The sequence below is a fragment of the Nilaparvata lugens genome, chromosome 1, assembly GCF_014356525.2.
Source record: "Nilaparvata lugens isolate BPH chromosome 1, ASM1435652v1, whole genome shotgun sequence".
Classification (NCBI taxonomy): Eukaryota; Metazoa; Arthropoda; class Insecta; order Hemiptera; family Delphacidae; genus Nilaparvata; species Nilaparvata lugens.
Genome location: NC_052504.1, coordinates 26,978,223 through 27,001,108, shown reverse-complemented (window position 1 = coordinate 27,001,108; position 22,886 = coordinate 26,978,223). Strand labels below are relative to the sequence as shown.

General features: G+C 34.1%; 1 protein-coding gene across 1 annotated transcript; it reads left to right on the top strand.

The window, feature by feature from the left end:
* Positions 1–798: 798 nt before the first annotated feature.
* On the top strand, positions 799–22,423 carry LOC111060568 (E3 ubiquitin-protein transferase MAEA). Its single transcript, XM_022348240.2, has 8 exons — positions 799–1,085; positions 1,921–2,106; positions 8,726–8,930; positions 12,778–12,961; positions 14,808–14,905; positions 15,533–15,683; positions 17,562–17,754; positions 21,699–22,423. Exons 1-8 carry the CDS (start codon positions 1,047–1,049, stop codon positions 21,798–21,800), a joined length of 1,158 nt encoding a protein of 385 aa, XP_022203932.1. The 5' UTR covers positions 799–1,046; the 3' UTR covers positions 21,801–22,423.
* The last annotated feature ends 463 nt before the right edge of the window (positions 22,424–22,886 follow it).

The window sequence follows — 22,886 nt, the reverse complement described above, 5'->3', positions numbered from 1 at the left end:
TTCTTTCCTTCTCCTATCGGAGGTTGGAAATCATCACGGCAATTTTCACATTATTGGTTGCAGCCTTGAATAGTTCCCTTGAGTTGCAGCCATACCACATTCTCTTAAATTACGCAGCCAGGATATCCTTCTTCTTCCCACACTCCTCTTTCCCATGATCCTTCCTTGCATTTTATTGCCTAATGAAATATAATTGATTATTTTAAACGAGAATGAACAGTTAATATTACAACAATAAACCTGGTTCAGCTACCATCTATAAAAGACATTGACAAGACAGAGGATCGGCAACGTTTTTCTCCTATCTTTCTCCACTACCATTATATCGTTGACCTTAAATAGAATAGAATAGAATATTCATTTTATTCAATAATACAGAAAATTTCCATACAGTTGAATAACGTCAGGAAGATTTACAGTCAAAAACTTTATAAAAGATAATCTACACGGCAAGTTATTATGTAAATCATACATTAAAATTACATTGGCATACATAAATAACATTGAAACACACTACATTCCATTTACAAATTCGTCAATACTATAGTAACTCTTATCAACTAAGAACCTATATAAGTCTGTTTTAAAGAAATGCGTCCTAGGATTTAAATGAGTTGGCAGCCTATTTAATAATTTCACACCAGACTACCTTACTGTAGATGGTAAGACCAACGCAGCCAAGCTCACCAGGCTGGGCCAGCTTACTGGGCCAACGTGTGGACAAGGCAAAACATAACCATTATAAGCACATGCGCATTACAGATGTTAGGTGCGGCTGATAGACGCTTTTGTCATTCCTGCTGGATTTTGGATATCTGCCAACGCCAATCATCGTGGAATCAGCTGTTTTGCGTTGTTTCTTGTTTGCATTGTATTTCAGATTCAGATTTCAGTATTCGCTATGGATTAAAGCTCTGTTACTTTTTGCATTGTGTTTCTTTCTCTTAATAATTGGGTATATGGTTCTGTTAATTAGTAATCCTTTGTGTTTTTAGTTCTAATTGCATTTCATCAAACTTAAATTGATTTGAATGCAGTAGTTTAGTATGGCGGACGTAAAATCTTTGGAACATCCCACATTGAAGGTATAAGGTTTCTTGGTACAAATTTTAAACCCTAGGCTAATTGACACAAGCTACTAAAAAATATTTTTGAATTTTCATATATTTCTATTTCTAAATTAATACGCTATAATTTATTATAATACTGTAGACTATTCATTTGAATATTAAAATATTTTACGATAGTGTAGGCCTACAAGTGTATCAAGTTTTATTTAGCTTAACGTATGGGCTCGAAAATAAACCTTTCACAGTCGTGGTCAATTCTTTTGCGCCTAATAGAGTAACTGGTCAGTCTATGCATTTTTCAACCAACTTTAAATGAAAACTTTTACATTTTAGAAGGATAATTATTTCATTATGGACAAAGTTACAAGTCAAAATAAAACGTTTTACAAACTATTTTGTATACTAATTAGAAAATTAGACTGTAGTGTCGTTGAAAATAGTTCAAAAACGGATTATTACATGCAGTTTGTCATGAAAAAAGAAATAGATAAGTATCAAAATAACAGTTAATGATAGCTCTCAAGTAAGTGAAGGATTGATTACGACTCTATAGGTTTATTACAGGGTCTTGAGCTCCGGAAAGTGATTGTACAATTTAACTTACTGTACTAATTATCAGTATATTTATATTTTTAATTGCATTGCAAATAATCATTAAACAGGTCTTTAATGCTTAAATTGAATTTTATTTTTGTTCATTTATCAATGCTTTTGAACTGTAGATTCTTAGTGTTTTTCTGTTGCTTTTGGATACACCCAATCTTTGAATATTTGTCAGTGTTAAATTTCAATAACATAATTTATAGTCTAAATTAGTTTTATTACTGAATATTATGTTGTTTATCTGCAGGTGCCTTATGAACTTTTGAATAAGAAATTCAGGTCAGCGCAAAAGCAGTTGGATAGGGAGGTTTCCCACGTACAAGCAGCAGCCCAAGAGCTGGAAAGAGGCTTACAGGGTGATGCGGTTGGCGCAAGTGAAATCAGTCGTTTGCTTGGAGGCATGGTCGAAAAGCTGCAAGTCCTCAAAAGAAAGGTAGCCTATTCATTTCTAAATTAAATGTTTTTCTTGTAAAAACTCTGTTTTAAGTTTGTAATTGTTCTGGGTTTGAAAAATTGAGTTTGTATCCAATTTTATGAAAATCATTATGATGCATGCATAGGCTATACCGGTAATCAAAATTATGCATTCTGATTACCATACGTGTAAGTTTATCAATAATTTATAAATGTTTTATTTGATTTATTCATCGAGTATTTTCTAATAACTAAAGTAACATAAATTACATTATAGTATGCCTATCACAATACTCTTTGAAAGGTTTAAATCATTCTTGTTGCAGAATGATTCACAATTGAAAATTATGAAATCAAAAGTCTCCCAGTCTCATAGAAACATTTTATATCTAAGCACAAATTTAAGTTTTTCCAACAGAAATCAGCTCAAGAATTGTCTACTGTTTATTAAAAGTCTCCATGCAACTGTATCATGAAACTTATTTGTTATAATTCTTTTTTACACTTGCTCCAACAAATGTAGTTTTTGAAAAATTCTTATTCAGTTTAAAGCTGCGTTTACATCAAAGTTATTAACAAAATGGTAATAACTTTATCCTTATAGATTAACCCTATTAGATTGAACATAATGAACACACATAATAATACACATGATAAACATATACAGGGTGATTCTTAATTATGGTAAAATAATTTAATACGTGATAGTAGAGGTAAAATAAGAAAAAAAGTTCTTATAAACAAATATCCATAAACGCTTCATTAGCGAGCTATACAGGGTGAAAGATTTCGCCCGGAATTCAGTTCCTCTGGTGAAATACACCGATACTGAATTGTTTGGGGAATTGTTTTTGATTAACTTATGCTGGATTAATATAGAAAAATATCTGAAAAATTGAATAAAACTAGTCTGGAAGCTGTAGTGTGAGTAGTTTTTGAGAAAAAAGTTGAAATATGCAAAAAATCTCAGTAGAAAAACACAGACTTCTACGTTTGATGCCCAATAACTTTCTTTAATGACCAGTAAACAAATACTTCTTTGCAATAAAAATTGTAGAGAATTTAATTCTGAAAAGAATTATATAAGTTGTGTAAACTAAATTTAAATAAAATTTGAATAAAATGTATTCTTATGTAGTACATTACATCACGAAAATCTGCTGTTTTATTAGGAGAGAACTAATAACTCATAGGTTTTAGCTGATTGCAAATAAAATATTCGGTTTTTTATAAAAAGTTTATTTTTATATGAAAGTAACATATCTAAATGACATTAAACTTATACCAAAAGACTGAAGATGATGTTCAAAGTGACCTCCTTTGTTCTGAATGCATATGTTCAGACGTCTTCTCATCGATTGTCGGACCCGTTCAAATATTCCAGGAGTCTGCTTTATCATTTTTATTCCGTTCAAAATCCTTAATCGGAGTTCTTCAATGGTATCAATCGGATTATTGTATACTAAGGTTTTCAAGTGTCCCCAAAGATAAAAATCCAAAGGATTTAAGTCGGGTGACCTAGCTGGCCATGGTACTGGCCCACCTCGTCCTATCCATTGATTTGGAAAGCTGTGATTAAAGTGTTCACAAACAGCAACACTGAAGCGTGATGGAGCTCCATCACCAAGAGATGGTTACAAATAACTGGTTAATAGATTAAACAAAAACCACACAGCGCGGTTACAGTAGGCCTAACTTACAATTTGTTGTTTTGTTCAACAATGAGCTACAATATTTCTGAAAATAATTTTCAGCTGATAATTTCTTTTAAATATTTTCTCATTTAAAACAAAATGAATCAGATGTTCTTTAAATTCATGTTTTATTTGCAATCAGCTACAACCTATGAGTTAATAGTTCTCTCCTCATAAAAAAGGAAATTTTCGTGGTGTAATTTACTACATAAGAATACATTTTATTCAAATTTAGTTTACACAACTTACATAATTCTTTTCAGAATTAAATTCTCTACAATTTTTATTGCAAAAAATTATTTGTTCACTGGTCATTAAAGAAAGTTATTGGGCATCAAACGTAGAAGTCTGTGTTTTTCTACTGAGATTTTTTGCATATTTCAACTTTTTTCTCAAAAACTACTCACACTACAGCTTCCAGACTAGTTTTATTCAATTTTTCAGATATTTTTCCATATTAATCCAGCATAAGTTAATCAAAAACAATTCCCCAAACAATTCAGTATCGGTGTATTTCACCAGAGGAACTGAATTCCGGGCGAAATCTTTCACCCTGTATAGCTCGCTAATGAAGCGTTTATCTACTGTGTTCTTTCATCTTTCACCCTGTATAGCTCGCTAATGAAGCGTTTATGGATATATGTTTATAAGAACTTTTTTTCTTATTTTTACCTCTACTATCACGTATTAAATTATTTTACCATAATTAAGAATCACCCTGTATATGTTTGTCAAGTTCTGTTCAATCTAATAGAATCTATAAGGATTAAGTTATTAACATTTTGTAATAACTTTGGTGTAAACGCAGCTTAAATCTCTTCCTGTTCGTTGTGTTGTGAGAGTGGACATCTATTCTAGTTGTATTTGCAATAGAACATCAAGCCATTTGAGGGTTAGGCCTGTACACACCAATAATCAGATGTAGCCGCAGTGGACCACTGCCTCCGTAAACAAAGCCATAGTGCAAGACAGGTGGTTGATGGTAACGTCAGCACAGGTAGGGCTCCTACACCAATAGAAACACTAGCTGGTATAGATAAGCTGAAATCAACAAATTTTTATTGGTGCAGGAGCCCTACCTGTGCTGACTAGAATGCACTATGGCTTAGTTATAATATCGGGTACCGAGCTTCGCTCTGGAGTACAAAAGCATAAAAAATTATTACGAAAGAAGAAATTATAATAACATTCGGTTAAATTTTAATCCTGATTAATTTTACGTGAACCAAATTAGAGAAGACCATTTCAAAAAGATGGATCTACTGGAATTAAACAGGATTGAAAATAACCCGGCTTTTTTGCAACCGGCACTAAGTAACTGATTGAATGATTACAAAAGTTCAACAGCTGAGTCATAATTTTGACAGTCCCACACACATGAACTCGCTCACTCACTTCCATCATCAACAGACGACGAAATAATATTATTATCAACTGTTTTTCCAAGGATGAATAATAATTATCCTTTTAATGTCCTTCAGCGAGTTTTCCCAGGGATGGGACCTAGTGTAATCGAATTCTCATATTGTAAACCTACTATTTTCTGAATTTCGTGAGAATCGTTAGAGCCGTTTTCGAGATCCGGTGAAATATAAACATATAAACAGAAGTGGCTCGTTCAATAGTATAGGATAATTAAGTCGTCAATTGGCCTTAAGACTGATATACTTCAGCCGGGACTGACAGTTTAAAATGCCCATTCGATAACACGAGAGTGACTTGGTTGAAAAACATTTGGTAATGAGAGGGTTTAAACTGGGGTTCTCTAGGCTCCTAGGCAAGCACTCTATCCACTAGACCGCAGATCACTCCAGTAGCCAAAGTAAATCATGGAAACTACTGTCAATTGTATTACCCTAGTAATACAATAGTGAATACAAATGAGATAAATAAAAAATGGTTTTCGCCACACTGCACAGAAAGCAGCTGTTTTTCAGTCCCTACGTAGATCTGAAAGACATTGTTTGCAGACGACTCTCGTCTGACGTCAGAACACGTTTCTTTCCGGCTAAGGCCGGAAAGAGTACCCTTTCCGGCCGCTAAATTTCAAGTGTGCTAAAACAGTTGATCAAAATCTTTTCATCATTTGAGTTTATTATTCAATAATTAAAACATTTATAATAATATCATCTTATTGTTATTTGAAATAATAAAAAAGTATAAACTCAACCTCCCACATAATTGAACATAATCTTTTAGGTTATTTAGACAAATCAGAATAAAAAATAAAAATACTTGGACAATTTCCTGATATTCAGATTACCTCAGATTTGCTAGAGCTATGACCTTCCACTTTTGCTTTCGGAAGTGCTCAATAAACAATTATTCTCATATAAATATATATTGTTTATTTTTCTGTGTGGCGAAAAATAGCGTTCGCACCACGGGCAAAAATGTTTTTTCGGCTCTCAATCTTTTCTAGTCCTCGGCCTACGGCCTCGGACTTGAAAACCGATTTCGAGCCGGAAAAGTCTCATTTTCGGCCCTAGGTGTGAAATATACTATTTCAGTTTTTGCTCTTTTTTATAATATTGATGAGGCGAGTGTGTTGCATTATAAAGAATGATTTGATATGAAGGTGGATTTCCTGAATGACGATTTTATCGACTAGCCATACGGCTGTAGCCGCGAGACGATGACGCATACTGCTTCCCATGTAAATGAATGAAACCCAGTTCTATGCCGCGACGGAAGCGGCTATAGTGAGGTGGATCGAGCCGTACGATTAGTCCGCTAGCATGATCGTAACAGTTGTTACGGCTTGAGCTCTGTGCTCGTGGCTTATAATTATATATTAGATTTAATTTTTATCTAAACAGGTGGTGTATTTAGATAATTGTCATAATAGGATAGGCTAACAGTTATCTGCTGTGCTTTCAGGAATAAGGTGGTATTCTTTCCTGGTTCAAAATCTCAATTAGTCAATACAACATACTTTAGTGGATATTTCTATTCTATTTGGTATTCAATACATCCAAATTTAAAATTATTGTAAAGACTTAACCTTTATCGGATTTTTTTCATCTATTGGGACATTTTATCTGAATTCGGGCGATAAATAGCAGTCTCAACCTTACTTAAACTTATTTCAGCGGCTATAGCCGCTCAAAGATGGTAACGGCGTGACTACAGCTGAAGGCTAGAGTCATTCCTGACGTTACTTGAGAATATGAGTAGTTACAAATAATAGTAGCTTGTTAATAGTAGTTTGAAACGTCTGTTGACATGATAATATACTTGGCTCCTTGATATACATTTCATGACTACCGGAGTATACATGAATCATACCATGTGGAATAAAAAGTGACCTTTACTGTGAAACATTTTGCACTGAGAGGGTTTAAACTGGGGTTCTCTAGGCTCCTAGGCAAGCACTCTATCCACTAGACCGCAGATCACTCCAGTAGCCAAAGTAAATCATGGAAACTACTGTCAATTGTATTACCCTAGTAATACAATAGTGAATACAAATGAGATAAATAAAAAATGGTTTTCGCCACACTGCACAGAAAGCAGCTGTTTTTCAGTCCCTACGTAGATCTGAAAGACATTGTTTGCAGACGACTCTCGTCTGACGTCAGAACACGTTTCTTTCCGGCTAAGGCCGGAAAGAGTACCCTTTCCGGCCGCTAAATTTCAAGTGTGCTAAAACAGTTGATCAAAATCTTTTCATCATTTGAGTTTATTATTCAATAATTAAAACATTTATAATAATATCATCTTATTGTTATTTGAAATAATAAAAAAGTATAAACTCAACCTCCCACATAATTGAACATAATCTTTTAGGTTATTTAGACAAATCAGAATAAAAAATAAAAATACTTGGACAATTTCCTGATATTCAGATTACCTCAGATTTGCTAGAGCTATGACCTTCCACTTTTGCTTTCGGAAGTGCTCAATAAACAATTATTCTCATATAAATATATATTGTTTATTTTTCTGTGTGGCGAAAAATAGCGTTCGCACCACGGGCAAAAATGTTTTTTCGGCTCTCAATCTTTTCTAGTCCTCGGCCTACGGCCTCGGACTTGAAAACCGATTTCGAGCCGGAAAAGTCTCATTTTCGGCCCTAGGTGTGAAATATACTATTTCAGTTTTTGCTCTTTTTTATAATATTGATGAGGCGAGTGTGTTGCATTATAAAGAATGATTTGATATGAAGGTGGATTTCCTGAATGACGATTTTATCGACTAGCCATACGGCTGTAGCCGCGAGACGATGACGCATACTGCTTCCCATGTAAATGAATGAAACCCAGTTCTATGCCGCGACGGAAGCGGCTATAGTGAGGTGGATCGAGCCGTACGATTAGTCCGCTAGCATGATCGTAACAGTTGTTACGGCTTGAGCTCTGTGCTCGTGGCTTATAATTATATATTAGATTTAATTTTTATCTAAACAGGTGGTGTATTTAGATAATTGTCATAATAGGATAGGCTAACAGTTATCTGCTGTGCTTTCAGGAATAAGGTGGTATTCTTTCCTGGTTCAAAATCTCAATTAGTCAATACAACATACTTTAGTGGATATTTCTATTCTATTTGGTATTCAATACATCCAAATTTAAAATTATTGTAAAGACTTAACCTTTATCGGATTTTTTTCATCTATTGGGACATTTTATCTGAATTCGGGCGATAAATAGCAGTCTCAACCTTACTTAAACTTATTTCAGCGGCTATAGCCGCTCAAAGATGGTAACGGCGTGACTACAGCTGAAGGGCTAGAGTCATTCCTGACGTTACTTGAGAATATGAGTAGTTACAAATAATAGTAGCTTGTTAATAGTAGTTTGAAACGTCTGTTGACATGATAATATACTTGGCTCCTTGATATACATTTCATGACTACCGGAGTATACATGAATCATACCATGTGGAATAAAAAGTGACCTTTACTGTGAAACATTTTGCACTGTCGACTGTTTGATTTTTCAGGCTGAGGAAAGTATATCAGAAGAGCTTCAAGTAGGCTATGTGTGCAAACGCCGCCTTGAACATCTGAAGGAGCATGCTGGAGGCTCTCAGTGGCGAAGGCGACGTCTCGATCGAATGCTTGTCGAGTACTTCCTGCGCAGAGGCTACTACAATGCGGCCACTCGCCTTGCTCACACTTCCGATCTACAAGATCTCACGAATATCGGTGAGATGCTATTCAAATTCCTGCTCAAGGTATCAATTGATTAATTTTGTAACTTAGTAGCTTCAGTTCGACCTGGATTGCTTTGTCAATAATTGATTCCAGTCAACATGTTTATGGCCAACTGAGCTATTAACAAAGACTCGAATCAAATTAGCTGTGAAATTTCATTCACTTAGGGAGGGACACATTGGTGGTGGATTGGTGCTAAATTAGCTGAACCTGTAGCCAATAAGTAAATTTTATTCACTTAACGAGGAACTGATTGACTTATTTTTTTATTTATATTTGTAGCATTTTATTGTATTTTTTGTTTTGTGTGTTTTAATAATAATAATAATAACATAATAACTTAAATTCAATTATCGGTAGAAATGCATAATTAAGTAGAAAAACAAATCCCTTCTTGGCAAAATTCAAAGTTTTATTCTCATTGATTTGTCTCTAATTCATAGGAATTAATTCCAATAACTTCATCACTCTAAGTTAATTTCCAAATTTGGAAAACCTCCAAGTTGTATTATATTAGATGCTTAAAGAGCGGTAGGGCGTTCAGAATTTCACGTTCTTGTTCCAACTGACAGCTCACACTACCGACAGTCAGACCATTGCTCAATGAGAATTCTAGCGGCCAGGATTTCTTCCAAAGAATAGACAAAGAACAACGCGAGAACGCTAATATGGAAACTGGAAAGTTACGGTAATTATTGAATTAGTACGAGAGAGATTAAATTACAGGGCGTTTACAAATGATTATCGGGGTTTTAACTCTATAAAATTTATTACATTGAACTGTAAATGACATGTCAAATGAAGAAGTAACTCAAACAGTTTTGTTTGTTGGCACTAGTGCGCATATGCATGCAATGATTCCGCCGCAGTCCGCTTGACTCCGAAAGGGCCCCAATGACAGGGCTTGCTATGCATGGCCGCCTCGTTCTCCCGACCTAACGCCAAGCGGTTTTTACCTTTCGGGCTTCATCAAGGATCGTATGTACGTGCCTCCACTACCAGCTAACCTCCCTGAATTAATAAATCGAATTGAAGCAGCTGTTACTACAATTACTGAAGAAACACTTTTCAACGTTCGGGAAGAACTCGGCTATAGGCTAGATGTGTGCCGTACGACAAATGGTAGTCACATTTAACATTCATAAGGTTCTTAATTAAGGTTAAGGTTTTAAGGTTTGAGTTACTCTTCCATTTCACATATTATTTATAACTGTAAGTTTAATGTAATAAATTTTGTAAAGAGTTAAAACCCCGATAATCATCTGTAAACACTCTGTAGATTAGAGTTCTTTATTTATATATGTTACATACTGAATGATACACTAATATTTACATCAAATGACAGTTTGCTAATTATTAAACGAATCTTACAAAGTGTGAAAAATTTATTCATCATAATAAAGATCAAATGCAATTTGAATAACGATATTATAATATTATGATGTAACTACATAAATCGGCGGTGTTTCAAAAACTATTTCCGATTCTCTGAAAATGATGTAAAATAATATCCTTTCCACTAACACACGACAGGGAAAAGAGAGAGAGAGAGAGAGAGAGAGAGAGAGAAGACGTTTATATGGTATTATTAAAATGATACTGATACCACCTTCCTGTCTGATACTTGATCTTGTTTTTCTTTCAATTTATCATGAATTGAGAAATCAAACTACAGAGTGTCTGATAAGTCACTCCCTATTTTCATACAGTTATAATTTCTTTATTTCTAAACCAATTTTGTTAGAACAACATTTGTTAGATAGAGCACTCTTTGAGGTTGTGTACAACACCAATTTTCATTTGTTTCAGTTCAAAAATGCTTCCTCTCTTGACTGTGGAAGAAATATGATCTCGTTATGAGGTCTGGGGATCTGTGGTGCGAGTACAAAGGTGGTGTAGGGCTGAACGAGGGATCCATGCAAAACTGGATGCAAAAACTGTTAAAAATTACCATTTCAAATTACTAACAACAGGGAGTGTCGCAGATGCAAGACGATCAAAGACCATCAACGTCAAGGAGCAGAGAATGTTGACAGAGTTCGTGAAATGTTCATGAAGAGCCCTAAGAAATCAATGCGTCAAGGATCTCGTGAAATTGGTATTTCACATTACCCTGTTGCAACGATTCTTAAGAAAGATCTCAGTGCTTTTGCATCCCAGTGTTGCATGGATCCCTCGTTCAGCCCTTCACCACCTTTGTACTTGCACCACAAATCCCCAGACCTCACAACGAGCTACTATTTTTCCACAGTCAAGAGAGGGGGCATTTTCGAACTGAAACAAATGAAAATTGGTGTTGAACACAACCTCAAGGAGTGCTCTATCTAACAAATGTTGCTCTAACAAAATTGGCTTAGAAATATAGAAATTTTTGCTGTATGAAATTAGGGAGTGACTTATCAGTATCAGCATTCTGTAGATTGCTACTAGAAGAAATAGGTGCTGCTTTTGTGTCCATAGAAAGGACTCTGAACGTCTGACCACTCTGTGTGTGTGTGTGTGTGTGTGTGTAGCCTTAGGGCCGGAACACTCGAGGCTTTTTTTTCAAGTGAGTCGGATGGCACGACAGGGCAGGAAGCTCTCCGATTGGCTGATTCTCGATACGTCAACCAAGTCGGCCTAGCGGAGAGTTTCCTATCCTGTCGTGTCATGCCGACTCGTCTAGAAAAACGCCTTGTGTGTTTCGGCCTCAGGATACGTTGGGCAAAAACTTGATTGGAAGTTGTTTTTACTTGATAGTTGTAGTTGAAAGTAATTCAAGTTGGACTTGTAGCTTAGTATTCACTTATGAGAATCGTGTGATTCGAAAAAGACTTGTATATGTTTGGTAGTTAGAATCTCAAAATTCCAAGTTAATCCAAATAAAATAAGTGATCCGGATAATAACCTGAATTAGCAAATCAAATATTAGAGGTAGGATACATTTATGAAAGTATATGTGCCGGCCATGTTAGCCGAGACGATGCACCCTTCAGTCTTCTAGCGTACCTGGCAGGTTTGAATCCCGCCTGTAGGCTTGAAATTAATTTACTTTACTTGTTCGTCATATGAAACTGCATCGAGGGAGCAATGCTCCCGCAGTATGACACCTCAAAGTGTAATGTTATATATTACTAATATCATTTATCTTTCAACAGTCAAGAGAACAACAGATTTAACATAACCATACATTAAGCAAACATTAACCAACAAGGAAATCTGCTAAACTGTAAGGATACAGTACAATAATAAATTCCCTGAGTGTTTTTTGAACTCCTTCAAGCCCTCAATTTCTCTTATGTGAGATGGAAGTGAATTGAATATTTTCATTCCCATATAAAACGGGCCACTCTCCAGCAGGCTAAGTCTATGAGGTGGGTAAACAAAACCTCCAAATCTTGTATTATGGGGATGAATCACCTGGTTCTCCTCATACACCCGTCTATTATTGAAAAGAAGATTGCTAAATCGAATACATGAATAGCAGCTGCCGTCAGCAATCTATTCTCTTTAAAATAAGGTTTGCAAGAACACCTTGAATCTTATAATAATATTAATCTTATAAAGAATGTTTGATCATCTCAACAAGTCACCCTCGCACTTCCCATTATTCAAGCTTAAGCTAAAAAAAAACTCATGTGGTTCATTATCCGCATTAAAAAAAAATATGGTATAATAAATTTTATGTGAAAGGAACTTACTACTTTAATGTGGACTCATTAATGCACTGTTTAGAAATACGAACACCAATAAGTATAATATCAACTATTATGATTGCAGTGTATGAATCATTAATCATGAATGCACTGTTCAGAAATACGAACACCAATAAGTATAATATCAACTATTATGATTTCAGACGTGTTTCTGGTTTCAAGAGAAGTGGAAAGATCGCTTGCAGCTAGAGAAACAGCGAAATGCCTTGCCTGGTGTCATGACAATCGTTCCAAATTACGCAAGTTACAATCATCCATGGAATTCAATCTTCGAATTCAAGAGTTTGTCGAGCTAGTTCGCTCTGACAGAAGAATGGATGCAGTTCGGTATGTTACTAATATAATTACTTGATTCATCTGTTGAATGTCATACAGTACCTCATTGTATTTTTCACAAATATGCTACTTTATCTCATTAAAAGGCAAAAATAGTTCTATTGACAAGTCTAGTTTTCCTTATCTTGTCACAAAATGTTTGGTAATACTCCAAATTAATCTCATTGCTATGCAATACTAGTTTAAATCAGTTCAAATTCAATGTTTGATGGCCTTCTAAAATTCACTCACACATAGGTTAATATATCTGGTGCTGAACAATTTATGATCTTATATTATCATCCCACTCTTGAAAAATGTAACGTTTATATTGAAGCATTTCTAAGAGGAGAATGTGCCCACATTGAACATAGTACCTTAGTGCCCTTGAAATAATGGGCTTATAGATAGAATTATACACACATTTTTGACCGATTGCTGCTGATTACTGATTCTTAATTATTCACAATAGATTTTAAAACGAAACGATTTACTCAATTACTTGGTTTTATGTTTAATACTATTGTAAGCTGTAAGTTGACCCATACAATGAGAAGGTTAAGTTCAAGAGAAAAGCAGCCACGCTCTTATTTCATAATTTGTCTGATAAATTTGGTGCACCTCAGTGCTCGGTCCTGAGTCCATTGCTCTTTCTTAGTATGATTGATAATTTGAGCATCGATGTCCCATCGAAATAGTATTATAATAATGTAGATGCCAGCGCAGCTCTCAATAAGCATTCAGATGACACTCAGGCTGTGTCACTATCTGAGTCTAATTTGAAGGTAGTTCAAACTCGGTTGAATGGTGATGAGCTACTTCTCAATCACCTTTGGGATTAAAAAATAGATCTGCATTTAATAGTACAATTAATAAGGCAGAGCAATGTTTGAGGCCCTACTCTAACTTGGACCCATCACATTGCCAGTCTGAAAAATAAGTTGAGCAGCAGTGTATTTGCCCTTGAAGGCATTTGTGTTGAGCAGGTCCAGGATGGCACTCGTCAGGCTTATTCTGGCATTTTTCAATATAATATTCAATATGGTCTAAATAGTCTGGGGTAGTGAGTGCATTGCAAGCGCAAGATATATTTTTATTGCAGAATAAGGCTGTCAGAGTCATTGCCAGAGCTTCATTTCGTAGGATCTTCATTGTAGGAACATTTTCAAGAGATTGCGTATATTAACACTTTTTTGATTATATAAATATATTACGATTATTTCTGTTCTTAAAAGCTAGTCCCGATAAAATAGAGTTGAGACACACATAATACAAGATCAAGTCAGTCTCTGAATGTAACAAGATGTCGACTCCACAAAACAGATCAAGGCCCCACTAATGCCGCAATCAAAATAATTATGAATAGGCTTCTCATTGAAAAGAAAAGCTACTTGATTACAGAAGGCTCAGAAATGTTTTAGACATATTAAGTAATCTTAAATAAACCCTTCTACTCTGTCAAGGAATTTATGGAGAAAAACATATTGAAATTAATAAAAAATAAATTAATTAATTATTCTTTAATTAATTATTAATTGATTTTGAAATTAATAAAAAATAATGATTATAGTATATGAATGTTAATTGAGTCCAATGCACTGTGACTGTTTATTGTTGTGTTGTATAAACCTGGTTCTTGTTGTGGCGGATTGTATTGTGTTGACTGGTTATATGTCAAATTGTGATGTTCTATTGAGCCTAGTTAATTTATTATTCTATTCCATTATATTTGAGGGAAGTAACATAGAGCATTCGTAGTACCTCGAATGAGAAATGAGCACTCTCCATACTAGGTAATTTGTAATTTCATCGTTGGTTTAATTAAACATTAACCTAATTTCTAAATTGATTTCTCCAGCCATGCAAGGAAACACTTTGCTACTTATGAAGAAGATAGGAGAAGACTCCAAGATATCCAACACTGCATGGCTCTCCTCGCTTTCCCAGCTAATACAGGTCAATAGCACACTTTTCATATTATTAAGCTATTTGAACGTATTATTGTGATGTTCTACTCATTATCAGCTGTGCTTCTAGTAGAGAAGATTGTTTTAATTTTCGGTACAAAATATTTCAAATTAATATTTATTTTACAGTTTTCAGCGCTAAGTAGAAGGAATTTTGTTATCAACTCGGATCTTAATCTTTCTAAATTCAAAATTAATTGTTTCAAGTGTTTGTTCCAATGTGGAAGTTAGCGAAGAATTGAAAAGTCGCACATAACCTATATTTGGCCAATTTATTTTATGAAATTGGGATGAAAAGAAGTTTTGGACTGTAGTCTGTTTCTTTGTCCTTAAGTTGATTGTAAATTATGAATAAATAACGTATTGCCATTTAGTAATCACGGACAATTAGATTGGTTTGTAAAGTGTAATATCGATGAGAGTATTTTTTTACTGATAAAATTGCCATACAGAGAATATTTCAACAGAATTACCACATTTGAGTCTATGAACGCATCCCTGAGTTTAGTTTAGATATCTTAGGGTACGAACAGAACAGAACAAATAATATCAATTATTTTGGAATTAACAATTTTTTTTGTTTGTGCACATTCAAACATTCTATTTTTGTTTTCAGAAATTTCTCCATATAAAGAACTACTGGACGAAGGTCGTTGGGAAAAACTTGTTGAACAATTCAGGCAAGAAAACTACCGACTTTTCCAAATGGCGTCTCAATCGGTATTCACTGTGGCACTCCAGGCTGGACTCTCCGCATTGAAAACACCATATCCTTTCCATATTTCAATTATATTAATTTTTTATTCGTACTTGAACCTTGATAGTTGTGTAGGTTTGTCTTCTTTAATAGTATTACTTTTCTTAAGTTTGGTAATACTTCTCTACTCTTGTCTATTCACTAACAAATTTTTCGGTAGGAAATATTTGCTGAATTCCAATTGATATTCAATTACGTCCAAGCTGTAATGATAAGAAAAAAATAGTTGATACTTCTGTTATATTATTCTCAGAAGAAAGCAAATCGGGTTGATATGATATTGCTCGCTGCAATCATATGTATCAATAGTAATGAAATTCTAGGTTTTGATAATTATATATATGTTTATGAGAGCTCCGTACAAAATATTTGTCGAAAATAATTATACATGATATAAATTACAAAATATCTGCTTGTAGGCTAAAGATCCAACAATATTGACGTATATTATCCAATTGAATTCAAATTCTTCTTATTTCCAAAAAGTGTACTTTTCAGAATACATTTTCCTGAGAAATACTCCTCCAATATGGAACAAGTGTTTAGAGGAGGATTACTTTACTCCTTGTATTAGTTTATAAACGAGATGAAATTACCAAAAAACTTATTAACGAATCTTATTTTTTCTAATAATGTACTCCATTGCTGAAAAATATTTCTTATAAACCACTCAGTCCTACGTTGTCTTTTAGTTACGTTATAGTATTATTATTCAAGCATTATCAATTTTCCCATGAATCTTCTACTATTATTCAAGCAGTGTTTCGTAAAAATGCACTTCAACCGATTAGACTGAGACTTGACATGTTTGATACTAGCGAATGTTGTAGGATTGAACCCAGAATAAAAATCTAGTGCCCGGTTTCACCAAGCTCGGTCGAAATGTTTAAACATAGCCCATTGCCTACTCTTTAAAACGAGTGCACTGGAGCATATGATTTCTATAGAGTAAAATAGGCCTACCATACTATCGATTATTTCAGAGCACACTTTTAAAGCGTACCAGGCTTGACCATTCTCAATGTCTTGACAGAGCATGGTGAAACCGGCCATATAACTCTATATATTTGACGTTGCACAAAAGCCTTTTGAATTTCAACCGTGATCAAATGTCACGAGAAGCGATCAGAGAAGCCTTCTTTTCTGAAATCCCTTCTCTAATTGGTTCTTGTGACATTTAATCATTATTAAAATTCATCGGGCTTATGCGCAACCGGTCTTTGGGGCTTATGAGTTGGAAAAAATAGTGGCATTATCTGTCATTGAGATTTTACAATATATTATGATGTATGCCAAGAAACCACTGAGCTTAGTAACTACTGTAGTAAAACGCACGAAAATGGTCTGATGGAAAATGGAAGAGCTCCCCACCCATAGACATTGCCAATTCGTCACATGTATTAAAAAATATTTATCTTTATTTATAATCAGCTTTGGAGTCGTTGATTTACTCTTATCGAACCATTTTCGTGCGGTCCACTTTATTAATAGTAGCAGTGGCTAATGATGAGGATACTGTACCAGACCAACGTTCCTCTAATTTAGCTTGAGTACGGTAAACAATCATAGAATAGCCAATTTCTTCTCATAGCCAAATTAACTCATGATTATGAGTTAATTCTTCATACTATAGAATAGCCAAACAATAGAATAGTAAGAATAAACAATCATAGCTTCTCCATTGTAATTTAGTTAGAGAGGCAGTATGACTATTACATGTTGTTGAAGCTTTAGTGTTGTGTTTGATTTAGTTAAGTTAGTAATAAGTTGAGGATCTATATAATTGAAATGAACGCTGCTCCGTCAAAAACTCCGTCAGTGCTACAAAATTATTTAGTTATTGATATTAGTTCTGATGTGAACGAGCAATTTCCTTAATGAGAGTTAATCAGTGCTACAGTGTGCGAGAGAACCGGAACCCCAGCTGCCCGGTGTGCCAGGACTGGCTGAATGTGCTGGCCATGCCTCTGCCATTCGCGCACTGCTCGCAGTCGAGGCTGGTTTGCCACATCTCTGGTCTGCCGCTCAACGAGCACAACCAACCCATGGTGCTGCCCAACGGCTACGTCTACGGAGAACGGGTAGGCCTACATCCTACATCCTAATTAGCATAGACGTAGCCGTGATAAAAAACACAAATCCTAATTTCATATAATTAGATATAATAATTGTATCTATGTTGTTTTCCATGATAAATCTGTTGAAATTACGACCTGTGTTTTTTTATCACGGCTACGTCTGTGGAGAACGGCTACATGCTAATTATACCTATACTATGTTGTTTTTCAGTTATTAATAACTAGTAAAATTACGTCTTGTGTTCCTAAGTTACACTTGTAACTCAGGTCCAATCCCTAATCGACTACTCTAGCCTCGCTGTATTAACAGTTGTAGTCTATTACTGTATATCATTGTAGTATACTGTATACAGGGTGCCCCACGAAAGGTGTAACAGTCGAAGACCATAGAATCCTACATGAATTATGTTTGGTTGATTCGCCATTTTATTGTATTTTTTCTTTAGGGCTATTTTTAATATAAATAAAAATATTAATCTGAGTACCCTTACTAATCTGAGTACTCAAAGCCAAACAGTTTGAACGCTTATAAAAAGTTCAAAATCGTCAAAAAAAATAGAAAATTATATGAATCACATTGGAAATTTCTTCCTCTTTATTTATTTATTCATAATTTACAATTAAATTAAGGACAAAGAAACAGACTACAGTCCAGAAATTATTTTCATTTTTATGTACCATATCCTTAAAATAAGATTCTGACTTATTGACGTTTTTTCAAAAATGTAGAAAGATCTATAAATTTCGGAAACTAAGGCCGATATAAGAATTTTTGCTCACATTTTTTGTTGCAAATTTCATGATGGATCTATGATCTTCGGCTTTTATACCTTTCGTGGGACACATTATATACAATAGCCTTGACCTTATCATATATAGTTGAAATAATAGAATAGATTCTCGCGATATCACGTGAAACGCTTTAGAGGAGTATGGGCAATTCTGCACAACGCTACTGAAGATACTTTACAAATGCCATTTTTTGTTCGTTCTCTGTGTAATAATTTTCCCTCTAAATATTTAAATGGTAACATTAATGGTACACACTAGAAGAAAAATATTAAGAGTTTCGTTAAAAAATTCAGTTAAAATGAAAGTATTATTTCAAATTATCCATACTTCATTGCACAATACTGTTCATAAGTGAGCCAGTATAAGCCTATTTTGATTTTAGAATTCTCAAAAATGTATCACTTTTACTTTATTATGAGGAGGAACTTGGGTAGCTGTCACTGAAAATCACAAATTTCATCCTTTGTGCAATCTTTTTCAATTCAAATCGAATTCAAATCAAGATAATGAGTTATGATTATCTATCCTATCCTCCATTACTTCAATTGAATTCATTCCTTTACATCGACTTAGAAGGATAGTCTACTTTTTTGTAAATCAAATCATCGTTTATAAAACGATAAAACGTTTCATAAAACATACAATATGTTGAGACAATCGTCATTATTGATTAAAAAATGGAAATACAAGTTGAAGAACTCAACTATCCAGTCAAAGCTATACTACTCTCTACAATCCACACATAACTAAAACAACAATGGATCCATGAGCAATCACTACAGCACAGCTGCACCACAACACAATTATAATAAAATGGTATCACACAGCAAATGCTACTATAAAACAGGTGATACCTAAATGTATGTGAGTTTTTCTTTGGCAAAAAAGTAGAACATTCACACTCATGAAGTCTATACAAAAAATCTGGTGTGGCGCACTCACACAACATTCCTTGCCGTTATGAAAATTGATCACCTGACGCTAGTGTTCCCGCGCATCTCAAGTCTACTATTCAAAGATTTGAGCCAGCTGGTGACAGGGCATTAACGCTGGAGACACACGAGGTCTGCTATCTCTTCATAGTGAATCATTTAATAGAATCATCAGTTAGTAAGTTGCCAACAGTTTGCAATTGGATAATCACATTTTCTTGATTTTTGAGCTTATTTTTAATTTTAGGTGAAAATGTTACTGAACATTAATTGTAGAGATTCTCATGCTCAATCTATTCCACTCGAAAGTTTTTGTTTAAATTGTATCTGAAGCCAGATAATTGAGAATCTAAAATCAAACTTTGCATAGATGGGGCGGAACTCCTGGAATTTTTACAGATATGGGACTTGTGGCAGTTGATAGAGCTTATCAATGACTATTTCAGGTATGAATTTGATCAGAATCGTTGGAGCCGTTTTCGAGAAAATCGCGAAAAACCCTGTTTTTGACAACATTTTCGCCATTTTAGCCGCCATCTTGAATCGCATTTGATCGAAATTGTTCGTGTCGGATCCTTATATTGAAAGGACCTTACGTCCCAAATTTCAAGTCATTCCGTTAATTAGGAATGGAGTTATCGTGTTCGCAGACACACACACACACATATATATATATATATATATATATATATATATATATACCAATACCCAAAAACCACTTTTTTTGCACTCAGGGGACCTTGAAACGTAAATTTAGAATTTGGGGTACCTTAATTTTTTTCGGAAAGCAATACTTTCCTTACCTATGGTAATAGGGCAAGGAAAGTAAAAATTCATTTACCGAATACAGGTATTTCTACACAAGAACCTCTTTTATATAAGATTTGAAACGTTTGATGTCCATCTAGAGAAAAATGTCACCTCTAGAGAAAATTCTTTAAACAATTTTATAGACATACAATGCCAATTTCTCTGAGTAGTTGCATGTTGGTATAATAGTATAACTATAGTAACTATATTACCCATGGTCTGTTTATCAAGAATATTTTTACTTGCTTTCCAAAAAAATTAAGGTACCCCAATTTCAAGTTTTTTATACGTTTCAAGGTCCCCTGAGTCCAAAAACATGATTTTTGGGTGTTGGTCTGTGTGTGTGTGTGTGTGTGTGTGTGTGTGTGTGTGTGTATGTGTGTATGTCTGTGAACACGATAACTCCATTCCTAATTAATCGATTGACTTGAAATTTTGAACTTAAGGTCCTTATACCATGAGGACCCGACAATAAGAAATCCAATAAAATTCAATTCAAGATGGCGGAAAAAATGGCGGATAATTACTAAAAAACCATGTTTTTCACGATTTTCTCAAAAACGGCTCTAACGATTTTCTTTAAATTTATACCATGGATAGCTATTCATAAGCCCTATCAACTGACATGAGTCTCATTTCTGGGAAAATTGCAGGAGCTGCGTAATATTCTCGAGAAAAATGGCGGATAATTACTGAAAAACCATGTTTTTCACGATTTTCTCAAAAATTACTCGACTGATTTATTTCAAATTCATACTCTGTATAGTTATTTATCAGCTCCATCAACTGGCATGAGTCTCCTTTCTGGGAAACTAATGGGGGGTTCACCCCATCCTTGAGAAATGGACTTTGTAACCCCCTTCTCGTGCAGAGGTAGGTAGGTAGAGCAGTCTATTAAAATAACACCTAGTCGAGATATTTCATCTGTAGAAAAGCTGTTTTGACGACTTTTAAAAAATCATCGGATTTCACAATTTACACAAAGGAAAAAGTACTCTGAAAACAATTATATACACACATATACAGTAGTCTGATCGTAGTTTCAAATAATCATGTTGCCGCCAATCGTCATTATGTTATTTCTCTAAATTATTGTCGTTTAAGAATGAGGCCCCCAGTTCAATGAGCAAGAAAAGTTGTGTGAGTGTACCACACCAGATTTTTACTGTATGTTTCAATGTGTTTTGTGAATTTCAAATTGCTCTAGGGTTCTCAGTTCAGGTCTTTTGCTTTTAATGTGTAATATTATACGATTTATGTTGACTTCTGTGTAGGTATAACCATATAGTTGTAGTTTCTATTACATGTGTGGCTAATGTTGAATCATCATCGGTTCACGAATTTTCTTATTACTTTTATTCTATACCCTAATAAAATGTGAATAAATAAGAAATTCTATTTCATTTTTTCCAGGCCTTGAAACAGATGGCAGCCGATAACAACGGACAAATAATCTGTCCAAAAACAAAAGAAGTTTTTTCCTACAAAAAAGTGGAGAAAGTTTATGTAATGTAAATAATAAGGACTTGAAAATTACGTTTATGAAACATTTAACATGTTGAGAGGGCAATAACAGCATAATTCATTATTTTATATGTGTTCTATAATAAAAGATCAAAAATATCTCATAGACTATTCTTCAAAATTTATTTATCTTGAAATATATTTTGAGATTTTGAATATTTCCAAATCACCAAATGCCTTATGTTCGATTTCTTCTGTTAATTCCATTTTTGAACAAGCATGTAATTTTTTGCATTCTGTTGCATAACCTAAATTACTTGAACAAAAATGATGTTTCATGAAATTTGAATTTCCTTCTTTATTAATAGCCAAGAGAAATTATATTTATTCATGACATTTTTCCGTAATTTATTCTTGGTTATATTCTTTCAGTGTTCTTAAGTAATTAATATTGTACATTGTTATTCTCCAGCAGTAATGTAATGAGATTTATCATAATATTCTTCATCAATAAGTATATCTTCATATTTGTTTCTTCTTTTGATATATTAATTATGTAGCTCAGTAGGTTAATCTTTATGCTTCGTCAATAAAAAAAAATATATATATATATATTTGTGAATGATGCCATTTGTTTATATTTTTAATTGATTGAATAAATGAAGAATGAATACTTATTCTGATCTCTGAGTCAACCTTTAGAGTAAAAAAAACTCTTTAGTCAGGTGCACTTTATAATGGCAGTAAGATAGGATAGCTGATACCGGTATATCTGACCTGATATTAACAGTTTATTCCTGTTTAATATAATCAATTCTAACATGCACTGGTTTTGTAAAACATCAGTTAATGTTTAACCAGTGTTTTATCACTGTTTGATATTTTACATGTGGAACAAAACCTAAAACTTGCATGTTTAAATGCGCTGTTCATCATCAGCGAAGAAAAAACTTATTTAGTTTCAAATAAATAAAATAATAAACGTCGGTTCGGAGATACAAATACCTAACTTCAAAAAAATTTGCTCGAAGCGTTTTGCTGTGATCACAGAACAATGTATGACGACTGTGTATCACGCATGTTTTTCATGCACATACACATGTTCATCACAAGCGAGAAGCTTCTATAACATAGAAT